This window comes from Rhinolophus sinicus, chromosome 3 (genome assembly GCF_057876585.1).
Source record: "Rhinolophus sinicus isolate RSI-liver-muscle chromosome 3, RSI-T2T, whole genome shotgun sequence".
Classification (NCBI taxonomy): domain Eukaryota; kingdom Metazoa; phylum Chordata; class Mammalia; order Chiroptera; family Rhinolophidae; genus Rhinolophus; species Rhinolophus sinicus.
The window spans coordinates 9,094,928-9,107,149 of NC_142503.1; the positions used below are offsets into that span (position 1 = coordinate 9,094,928).

The following is a 12,222-nucleotide window of genomic DNA, read 5'->3' on the forward strand; positions in this document are numbered from 1 at the left end:
CAAAACCTATTGCTATGCAACCATTTAGAAGATACTTGTTGTATTCAAAACACTTTACAATTATTTTTAGAAGAGATAAATTCAGAAATTCTCTTAAGAAACTTTCACTTTGTCCTTAGCTTTCTGTATTGTTTAAATTCTTAAAGATATGTATGGATACATTCAAAAACAGAAAAATGCATTAAAACAATATTTGTTTGGGGGAAAAAATAAGACACTTATTTTAAAAGACCAACTGAATTCCCTTCGCCAAAGAATAGGGTGCCCGTATAATTTTTGCCCAAAGCACACACTTTTTTTGTTGTTTATTGGGGTGACAATTGTTAGTAAAGTTACATAGGTGTACAATTCTGTAATACATCATCTATATATCACATTGTGTGTTCACCACCCAGAGTCAGTTCTCCTTCCATCACCATATATTTAATCCCCTTTACCCTCATCTACCATCCCCCTCCCCCCTTACCCTCTGGTAACCACTAAACTATTGTCCGCCTCTATGAGTTTTTGTTTCTTCATTTGTTTGTCTTGTTCTTTTGTTGTTTTTGGTTTATATACCACATATCAGTGAAATCACATGGTTCTCTGCTTTTTCTGTCTGACTTATTTCACTTAGCATTATGATCCCAAGATCCATCCACATTGTCACAATTTCATCTTTTCTTATGGCAGAATAGTATTCCACTATATATATATAATATATATACCGCATCTTCTTTTGATAGTGACAAGGACACCATTAATTATTAATCTCAGACAACAGAAGTAAACTAGACTGTCCCAGGCAAAGAGGGACGGACAGTCAGTCCTCCTGATAAAAGATATGAAAGTGACACCATGGTGAAAGCAAAGGAAACCCTGATGCAAATCACCTGTCAAGTAATAGACGTGTCCTTGACTGGTCTATGCGCTTTCATGGTAACACACAAGGGATGGACAGTATCTATTTTCTCATCTAGAATTTCGATTTGGTTTGGATCCAGATTAGTGGGAGACACAGAGACAGATGCTCCACTCCATCACCCCTCGTTTAGCATGAAAGGCTGAAAATTATAGTGAGAAAGTTAATTACAGCAGTGTGGCTAATTGAAAGCTTTCCAAAACTAATGAGTCTCGCTTAATCGAAAACGCTGATGCTCCGCAGCCCAAACAGGCTCTAAGCAGAGTAGCTGATCCTGTGGTGCTTTAGCACAGAACACGAAATAGTGAATTGTTGATGCCACTTTCACACTGCGAGGAATTGGGCTAGTGTTGTAAATCAGATGATGGCACCCTAAAAAATACAGACTTTTATGTTTTAAAAGTCTGTTTTATTATTCTCCTAATTATACTTCAATATGGTACCACTGCTAGAAATTTATTATATAGTTTATGAACTTGTATAATGTATCAACAAACAGGCTGCATTCTGGATAATGTATGCCTTTTTCCAGGAAATTAATAAAGAGCTCATGTTAAAGAGACATAGATCACAGATCTTTACCCCCTTAACGGGGGCAAATATCACCCCATTATTAACAAAAATACAGTGACCAAGTCTTGTTAGATACTACAGAATTTGGCTAACCTTTGTCCCTGGTTCCTAGGAGGGAGCCTTTAATCCCATGGGATTTCCTGAATTATAGGCATGTCTTCATTATTTATAGCGGGTCCCCCCCTGCCAGAAAAGCCATGTGAGGGTTGGGGTTTTGAATTGTGTGTTATTAGCTGACCTCCTTGGAGGGGAGAAGGCTTGAAGACTGAGTTCCCTCACATGGCCAGTGATTCAGTCAATCGTGCCGATGGAATGGAACCCCAATAAAACCTCTGCACATCATTGCTTGTGAACTTCCCGGTCAGTGATACACCCCGTGTGCCTGGAGGGTAACACATTCTGAGGACACAGAAAGTTCACATTTGGGACCCTCCCAAATCTTACCCTATACATCTCTTTTTTGACTAATCTTGGTTCATATCTTTTATATTAAAACCGTAATCATAAGCATAGCACTTCCCTGAATTCTATAAGTCGTTCTAGTGAATTATCAAAACTGACAGGGTCATAGAAACCCCTAAATTTGTAGCCAGTTGTTCAGAAGTGTCAGTGGCCTGGGAACCCCTGAGCTTGTGGCTGTGATATGAAGTGCGGAAGTCCTGAGTACAAGTGTATATCTGAGCCTTTCACCTGTACAGTCTTTAGTAACTCCAGGTAGCTACTGTCAGAATTGCATGGCTGCCCTAAAGATTTAATCCAGTCTCAAGAAATGGGAATAGCTAGATAATTACCCAACATAATGAATAAAATCACACCTTGATTTAATGTTTTAAAACCTGCATCCACAAGTAAAGTTATAATTTTTTACTTTATTATTTTATTATATAACTTTATAAAGTTATATAATTTTATATATCCTTTACAAAGGATATTCTCCTAAAGTAAAACCAACAAAAGGTCTTTAAATGTAAAAGAATATCAAGGGACGTGTAGAATACGGTATTAACATCTTGTCAGCTGAGGGTAGTTTAATGTGCTGTTCCCCAAATACAAATAGCACTGCTGAGTCACTGCGATTTGGGGTTGACTTTCCACCCCGGCCTTCCCATCACAACACTGTGTAAATGGTAATCATTTGACAAAGGCTGGCCAGTTTTGGAAATGTTCTCTAACCAAGGAGCATAATACAGTTGACAATCTTATTTAGAAGTTTAATCAACGATCTTAGTTTATTGGCACTCTGCAGTCACCAATTACATTAAATGATAAACTGCTATGATGGGGCTATTTTCTTAACAGTTTTCACTGCTTTTTGACATTTTCATTCCCACAACTAAAGAACAACAAAGTTAATCAAAAGTGAAGTTCTTTGGATTTGGATTCTAACAATTTCCCTTCCATTTTTAATTTACGAAATGCATCTTTTTTGTTAATGTATTAATTGTTCTAATACGGATATGGAAGATGCAATTAAAACAACTGCAGCATGAACTGACATTTAGGATCTCCTCCCAGTTTCAACAGGGTTTTAAACAATTTAGGAACAGGAGAAAACAAGCAGCCAGCCATTGCAAACCCAGGCACTCTTAACAGCTTCCTTGACGAAAATAATGCAAATTTGGGGGTTTTGTTTTTTGTTACTCCTGAGGACAGAAAAGGGGCCCAGAGTTAAACCTGACAAGCTCAGGAGACTGAAAATAACCACATAAGATGGCGTGAGCGTAAAAAAATTTCACAACTAAGTGGGCCATGGCGGGAAGTCACATCTTTAGCTTCCTTCATAAAGTTAATATGTGCATTTCACTGGGCCAGTCTATTGTCTGTTTGCACCTAAAATGACATCCTTGGAATGTCAATAATCCCTTTTTCTGGACCAGAGCAGGAAAGTAAAGAATCCCTCATTATTATTCTTGTCCCTTGATTAACATCTCTATGAACTATTAACTATCCTGTACCACCTATGTGAAAGAAGTACCTGTCTCTCCAGTTTACTTTTATCCAATCCCAGAGAGTTCTCCACTTTGCTTTCTCCCACCCCCTTAATCTATCACCAGTGGATTTCAGGTGACCCTCCTCCTTTGATTCTATGTATAAAATAAGCTGCAACCTGCCATTTCGCGGAGCATTTTCTCAATCGGTTGAGATTTTGCTTCCTGGCAATCATCATCAGTTTGGCTCAAATAAACTCTTACATGTTTTCTCTTAGGCTGGATGTTTTTCGTGGACACGCCTCAATGATAGGATAAGGTGAAATCTTTAATATGCTAAGATTCTAAGATTTTTATCCCTTGTTGCAATTGATAATGGGAGCCATTCTGGAATGTTAAGTCAAAGAACCACAGAGAAAAGTGACAATATAGGAACCAGAGACTGGAAGGGGAATAACAGTGAAACTAGAAGAGAGTCAGATTTGAACCAAGACCAGCTGGGGATTCCTGCCTGCTAACACCCTGGTGTGGAATCATGAAGAAGTGGAATATGTAGAGGTAGAGGGAGAATGAAGAAAAAGAGAGAAGTAAAAAGTATTTCTTTTGATACATTACCAGCTCTTGATTCAAAAGAGACCAATCAAAGATGACTCCAGTGTGTATAGCTTAAAGGCTAGAATAACAGTAACACCCAGAGAAAAGCAGACAGTAGGGAGAGGAAGTAGGTTTCGGTGGAGGCATAAACAATATGTCTTCCAGTTTTAGATTTTGCATGTTCACACCTTTTGTACATACCATGTTTCCCTGAAAATAAGACCTAGCCAGAAAATAAGCCTTAGCATGATTTTTCAGGATGACATCCCCTGAACATAAGCCCTAATGCATCTTTTGAAGCAAAACTTAATATAAGACCCAGTCTTATTTTCGGGAAACACGGTAGGTATTTTAAACAGCACTGAGGCCTCGAACACTTTATATAAGCTCTTCATTTCTCCATAATTTAAGATGATTATATATTATAATCCAACTAGGGAGAGATTCCATTGCAGTTGAATAACAGAAATAATGGAAGACATATGGAGGGGATTTACAACAGCTGTGAGAGTGGAGATGGCAGCTCAGTGGGCACAGAAGAATAGTGACGATTTGGAGCCTTCAGTTTATCACAAACCTGGGCTCCATGCACAATACCAAAGAGCCAGTACCTGAAACATTAGCGGGGTGGTTGCAGAAGAAAAGTTCAGACTCTTGACCATGTGACTTTCAGGATCGTATTTTGACGTAAATCCTTTGATTATGACTGTTTTGGCTGTTCCTTGTTCACCAATTAACAGCACAGCCTAAAACAGAAGTTGAGAAAAAAATTTCAAGTATTATACAATAAAATGATTGCCATTGGGCTGGATTGTGTCCCCCTAAATTCATATGTTGAAGCCCTAACTCCCAGAACCTCAGAATGTGACTGTATTTGGAGACAGAATCTTTGAAGAGATGATTATGTTAAAATGTGGCCATTAAGAAGGGCTGTAGCTCAAGTTAACTAGCATCCCTATAAGAGGAAATTTGGATACACAAAGAAACACTAGGGATGTCTGCACACAGATTAAGACACAGAAGACAGACAGCCATCTACAAGCCAAGGAGAGAGGCCTCAGAAAAACACTAAACTTACTGACACCTCCATCTTGGACTTTAAGCCTCCAGAACTGTGTAAAAACAAAACAAAACAAAAAAAAGTCTCTTGTTTAAGCCCCCCAGTCTGTGGTAATTTGTTATGTCAGCCCAAGCAAACTGATGCAATAATCCAAAGAGAAGGATTTCTCTTTGGAAAAAGGAGTCAAAATTCACTTTCTCTCTAACTAATACAAGAGAAATAATTAATTATGAATTAGAGCTATTCAACTCCAATACTGCTATTGGGGAATAATAAAAGGAGTATATCAATTTGGGTAATCTTTTCATTTATGCTAAACAGCAACATAAAATATTCTGACATAAATGTAGGATGCTTTGTGTTTTCAAGTGACATGTTAAAATATGCTATTTTTAACCAAAGTTAACAAGCCATACCTTGCCCTGTTTAGCGATGGTCTTGATTAGAAAGTCCGTCCTCACATTGTCAACGTTTGGCACCAGAATGGAACCATATTCTGGGATGGTGTTAGAAGGGTATTCGTATTCCTCGGTACACATGTCCCAGTGCATCCATTTACCTGAGGTGAACGGGGAACATTACCTGTTCACACTCCTTTTCATAATTAACTAACTGCAATGAGCAGACACACTTGACATCTCATGAAGGCATTTTCCAAAAACTCCCCATAGAATCACAGATCAAAGTACTGTTTAAGTATGTGTTAGCTGAGTCAAAATTTCCCCAGCAACTGTTCCAAAGTGGCACCGGAGGAAATATTAAGACATATTTTGGAATTTTCTTTTTAAATACGCAGGTTTTCAATAATATAAAGTGTATCTAAAAATACAGAACATTGTGACAGTAGCATGTACCTAAAATTTTAAAATGTCAAATCTTACGAGCTTTTCATTACCCACCTCCTTAACTGTAAGTCCAAAACAACAGATCCTAGGATGTCATACATAAATGTTGTACATATGTACTTCATATATGTGTATATATGTACTTTGTATAGGTATGCACACATAAATACTTAAAGTATATATACAGAATAGATGTATAGATACCGCATATACAGTGGTATCTCGGTTTTCTAACGTAATCCGTTCCAGAAGACAGTTTGAGTTCTGAAAGTTTCGGAAATAGCCGACAGCTAGACCTCAGGATCTTGCACTCAGCCGAAGCCACGTGATATATTTGACTTCCAAGGCATGTTCGAAAACCAAAGATTTACTTCCGGATTTACGGCGTTCGTAAACCGAAATGTTCGTCAACGGAGACGTTCGAAAACCAAGGTACTACTGTATTTGGCAACACACTTCACACATTGTAATTTTTACATACATTGCTGATTGTATCAAATGAAAAGCTGAAATGGATCTCATTTGGGGATTTTTTTTTAATTTGTTTTTAACTCACTAATAGTTCAGTATACACATAATATATTTAACAAGGGGAAAGTGTGCATTTGGGACACAATCAAAATAAATATTTAAAAAAGAACAATTAGTTTTCTTCACACATGAAAATTTTCATTTTATTTTACAACCAAGAGTTTTAATTACCATTTAGAAAACATATATATGTATATGTATATATATGTATATATATATACATATTTATATATATCTATACACATATTTTGTGTGTGTGTGTGTGTGTGTGTGTGTGTGCCACACATCACTTCTGGTATGGCAATTTCTGTCAAATGAAAACATTACATTGTGTCCTCATCCACCTTATTCACCGTATCTGGCACCATGAGACTTCTGACTCTTCCCCAAAGTCAAAATGATTCAGAACATCGAGGCAGCCACGACAGCACAACTAAAGGGGATTCCAGAACTGCTTCAGAAAGTGGCAAGAATGATGGGATAAGTGTGTTCGAAGTGACGGGGATTAATGGCAATGTGTCTTTTACTAAATTTTTTATTTAAACATTCACTGTATTGTTTGATTATACTATATGTGTGTGTATACGTATGCATATACATGTATATTTAGTGTGTAAATATTAGCCATTTGGAAATAACTATTCCTGTGTGTTACATGTGAATGGAAGAGACCGTGCTCACCATCAGAAGTGACGTAATAGTCAAACATGGTGGCCTCGGTCTCAGCTACAGGTGGCAGGTCCAAGGTCAGTGCTTCCTGGGAATACAGCCAGAGCTCCAGCCGGCGCCGGCCTTCCAGCTCCAGCAGCGCCCCGACGCTCCACATCAGGGAGAAAACGTACAGCTTCCCCAGGTGCTCTGGACTGACCTCCACACCTTGCTCCTGAGCATGAAAGAAAGAAAAATTTTAATTACTTAATTCTCCAACCAAAACTTTGCTTTGTGGTTTCAGTGAAAACTGCAAAGATTTGAAAGGGACAACAGCTTTTCCCCAAAACAAAAACAAGGGAAAGATGAATAAAACTAGGGAACAAATGCAGGACTGATCTCTAGGAAAACCAACCAAGATGGTTTGCGAAATCAACTGAGAATGCTTATTCGATGACTATGAACCTGCAACTAAATTACAAATCTATGGCTTGCTTTGCGGAAAAAAAAAAGGAAAAAAAATAAATGCAGGGTCCATGTTTGAAATGCCTTCCCCTCCCCCACAGCAGTAAGAGAATCAATTTCCAATATCACACTGCACAGTATGGCTCCACTAACAAGAGAGAAATTCTCTAGAAAATGGAGCGATTTACCTTCGGAGGGATCAGGCCTTGCAGCATGTTGATGCTTTGCATGATTACAAAGGCCTCAAGCGTCTCCATCTTGTATTCTAAGTTTTGAATACTGAAGCGATACAGGTGGGGAAAAGATTTGGTGTACAGCTCACGAAGAATTTCAGCTTCTTGAGGCGAGCGTTTTTTAAGAAAACCCTGTGAGTTTACAGATTAATGCATTAATTAAATTTATTAGCACACCTGGAAAATGGCCACTTTTGGACAAAAGTTTTTAAAATACCAATTAACAATAAAAATAATAATATCTAGTGAGTATATTGCACTTAGGATAGGCCAGGCCTTCCTATAAATTCTTTCAAGGGTTAACTCATTTAATGCTCAAAACAACTCAGTGAAGTAGGGATTATTATCTTCCTTTTGCAGATGAGGAAACAGAGGCCCAAGGAATTTAAGTATCATGCCCAGGATCCCACAGCTGGTTCCCTGTTTCCCTGAAAATAAGACCTAGTTGAACAATCAGCTCTAATGCATCTTTTGGAGCAAAAATTAATATATGACCCGGTATTGTATTATGTTATGTTATGTTATGTTATGTTATGTTATGTTATGTTATGCTATGCTATGCTATATTATATTATATTATATTATACTATATTATACCTGGTATTATATTATATTATATTATATTATATATTATATTATACCGGGTCTTATATTATATAAGACCCAATCCTATATTAAAGTAAAATAACACTGAGTCTTATATTAATGTTTGCTCCAAAAGATGCATTAGAGCTTATTGTCCAGCTAGGTCTTATTTTGGGGGAAACACAGCAGGTGGGAAGGCCAGAATTCAAACCCAGAGTCTGGCGCCAGCACCTACACATTCATCTACTACACTACATATGTGCTCAAGTCTTGAGTCCAAAATGGAGACAAAGTCTTTAGTTCTTAATTAAAATGTGCTCATAGAGGGGGTGGATAGCTAGGCCAGAGCTTCAGGAAGGGCCCACAGGTCCTTGGCCTGGCCTCCACCCACCTGCCCCCCCCCAAAAAAAAAATGGGGAGGCAAATATATGGCAATAATTTAGAAATAGAAAAGTAGAATAAAATATGAACAAAGGAAATCCATGCCCAGATTTTACAAAATGGGAAACAAAGATTTATCACAACTAGCTGTTCCCTTTTTATGTCTTCTAATTTCATCAATAACCAATGTAGAAAAACATCAAAGAATACTCAGGAAAATGGAGAATTTAGTCATTTGTAGAACCAAGTATCAGGAACGTGCATGTGAGGCATAGCAAAATACCACTTAAAACAAAACAATATTTTCTTAAGTTAAAGAAAGTTCCCTCGGCATCAAGAAGTCAGCTCATTCTTAGAGATGCTGAACAGAAGCAATAAAAGGTTGATCCCAAATTACTCATCAGTTCATGAATTTACCATGGTTCCACACGAACAATAACAAAACATAGCACTTTCAAGTTGAGGGAACCAACATACTTCATACACAGGTCCAAGTAATCAGCGTGGCTTCCCAAAGCTGACAGAGCCCCACAAACACCTTCTCCCTTGCTCCGCCCTCTAAGTCTCTCAGAGGTGCTTTGCCCTGCTCTCAGCATGTCCAACCAGATTCTTTGTGAGTCTTGCGTCTTCCTAACCATTTGCAAGAAGAAATTGCATTATTTAAAAGCAGGTGAAAATATTAGGTAGGTGTAGCATTAAGGTAAACGTCCTATTCGGCAGCACCATGGACAGAACATAACTGAAACTTATTCCATAAATAGCAAACTCTAAGTATTCGTTAGCTATTAGCATAAAAGGGATTTGTAAAGCCTGTGAATTGGAAGCACTTGGGGGGCATCATAAACACATTTTCACTTGGGCTTTGTTCTATCTGTGGTCACCAAGCCTGAATCTCTTGTGGGGCTTTAAAAAGACAAAAAGCAACTTCTGCACCCTCCTCCCCAGAAATTCTAATTTGGTAGGATTGGGGTGGGACCCACTCATCCATATTTTAAGAACTGTCATTGGTGATTTTTTTGCAAAACCAGGGTTGAAAACCCTTGCTCTGTATCCTCCTTAATGGATGGATAATTGTGAAATCTGAAATCTTTAGAAGCATTTTTAATGAAATATCCAACTCTATGGTCAGAATCATTTTGTTATATAATCCCCTTCTTCACATCTTTATTCTTTATCAAAGCTAAACCCTTTTGAAACGTGGGGTTGTATAAATTTTGAAGATACTTATCATAATTTAGGATATACCAATACAGAAAGAGAACCATAAAAATTTAATGGCAACATAAAATAAACATCTACTTTATCTAAATTATGAATTCATAAGTTTTCTATCAAAATCATCTCCAGAAAAGTTACATAAATGAAAACAATAAATTTGACTAACAATGTCAAAAAAGATTTTACAGATGGCTTATCTAATAAACATTCTGTCTTACAATATAGTATTTATTAGGTAAAATAAGTATACAAGACATTTAATTATAATCTAATTATAGGCAATATATTCCAGAATATATTGATGGTAATAAAATAATATAACTGTATCATGAATTGAAGAGATATTATCTGAAATATTACTTTAAGTACAAATTTAAAACTAATATTATGACTATTGAATCTAATAAAAGTCTATTATATGTAATGTTAATACATTGTCTTCTTCAAGTTAATATTCTAAGATGGTTGCCCCAAACTCCATGTAAATGAGTACCTTTTAAAACTGTCATGAATCCCCAAAGTGATAAAGTTACATTTTACTTATTCGGTCACAGTTTGGTGGGCTTATTGATTCACCTGGGCCTTACAATTACTCCACAACCCAATGGTTGGAAATCAGATCTAACGTGATTAAAAGAGCACTGAAGAAACCTATAAAGGGCAATCAGGGTTTGACTGTCCCAGAGCATTCAAGGATCCTCCATAAAGATTAGTATTAAAATGCAATTACATTTATGTAATTTATGCAGTGATCCCACCAATTAGTCTAGTATCCACCTGGCTGCATAAATTATATAAATGTCTAACCATGATAGTATACACCTGAAACTAATAAAATAATAGTGACTGTCAACTGTAACTAAAAAAAAAAAAAGAAAAATGAATTTTTTAAATGCAATTACACGGCAAGTCTGCAGAAAAATCAGCACGCACTGGAGAAGAATGCTAAAGGACCTGTTTCCTTCTCTCATTATAGAAAAGAAAGCCTCCACTCATACCTCAAGAATAGGACTCCAGTCCAGGATAGAAGAGCTCATGAAAACCATCCCATTCCTCGAGACCGTCGCAGGGGAAGCATTGTCAATGTTGTGAGGCTCGAACACAATCTTGCAGTTTGGAGCCATGGGAATCCGGTCACCATTGGCGAGGGTGAGAGTTTTGTTGTCATCCAAAACGGAATTCAGATTTTCAATCCAGATGGCATCTACTGGACCATCGAGAACTATCCAGATATGCTCCCCTGGAATATCCCATGAAAGGCCGGGAAAAAGATACACACACATACGTAGCCTTACCGAGTTTCCTTAAACCACCACCACACACTAGCATAGTACATCTAAGCAGAATAATCTGTTAGGGACTTCATTTTTGATATACATAATTTTCTTCCCTAAGAAGCCCACCTCCTCCTGTGATTTTATAGAAGCGTTGTGTTGTTTTTTTAATAGGGTGTCCTTAAGTAAGAATAATATTTTTTAAATATTCAGTGAAAACAATTATGGTAAAATCACTTTATTCAGTACTACCAATTTTCCTGAACGGCCTTTCCCTCTATTTTATTCTGATATCAGAGGAACAGAGAAATATTTTTTTCAAAAAGAAAATCATTCCCTTTGGAACCAAAAACTAAGGAAGGTGAGGGGGGTTTTAAATACGCTTATCGATAATTTCAGTATTTCAACATTCACAAATATCATACTGATTGATAACTTCTTAGTCTTGGCTAAGATAGTATATGGAGAATGTGGATATTCTACTACTTCTAAATAGCCACCAAGAATTTTAATGAGCAGTAAGTGTCAAAAATAATGCTTGTAACTCATCTTCTACCTTTCTTAGCCCTCAATGTTTTCCTCCAAAGAGTAGAAAATATCCCATCCGTCCAGTCATTTGTGGCCACGTCGAGCCGACCAAACATCTGTGGCGCCGTAATCGCTTTGGGATTCATCCTCATTTCCCGGTGTGGTTTTCCACAATCTGTACCAAGTAAATCCAAATTTAGACAACTCCGGTGACAAGTCATCATTAGGCAATAGTCACTAATTTGTGGCATATTGTCAGCAGGTGTTCAAAAACTAAAAATGCAACATTGCATTGAAAATATTGGCAATTGTGCCTGAAAATGAATATCAAGATTTAGGATAGGTGGCTACTGGTGTCCTTCTTTCATTTGAATCCAGTACCTTTCTAGGATGACTTTGTAACCCATGACTATTATGAAAAGCCAACATTTAACTTAGGCCCTTAAATCACTGTTCAA

General features: G+C 37.2%; 1 protein-coding gene across 5 annotated transcripts in view; it reads right to left on the bottom strand.

The window, feature by feature from the left end:
- Nucleotides 1-12,222, bottom strand: part of DNAH5 (dynein axonemal heavy chain 5) — a 244,682-nt gene that overhangs the window by 95,232 nt on the left and 137,228 nt on the right. For all 5 annotated transcript variants that reach the window (XM_074329069.2, XM_088796437.1, XM_019713456.3 and 2 more), the window contains exons 42-47: nt 11,793-11,939; nt 10,961-11,202; nt 7,734-7,910; nt 7,114-7,315; nt 5,473-5,615; nt 4,608-4,742 (exon numbers count right to left, since the gene is read on the bottom strand). In XM_074329069.2, coding sequence (XP_074185170.2) covers nt 4,608-4,742; nt 5,473-5,615; nt 7,114-7,315; nt 7,734-7,910; nt 10,961-11,202; nt 11,793-11,939 — 1,046 coding nt within the window. The remainder of the gene's footprint in view (nt 1-4,607; nt 4,743-5,472; nt 5,616-7,113; nt 7,316-7,733; nt 7,911-10,960; nt 11,203-11,792; nt 11,940-12,222) is intronic.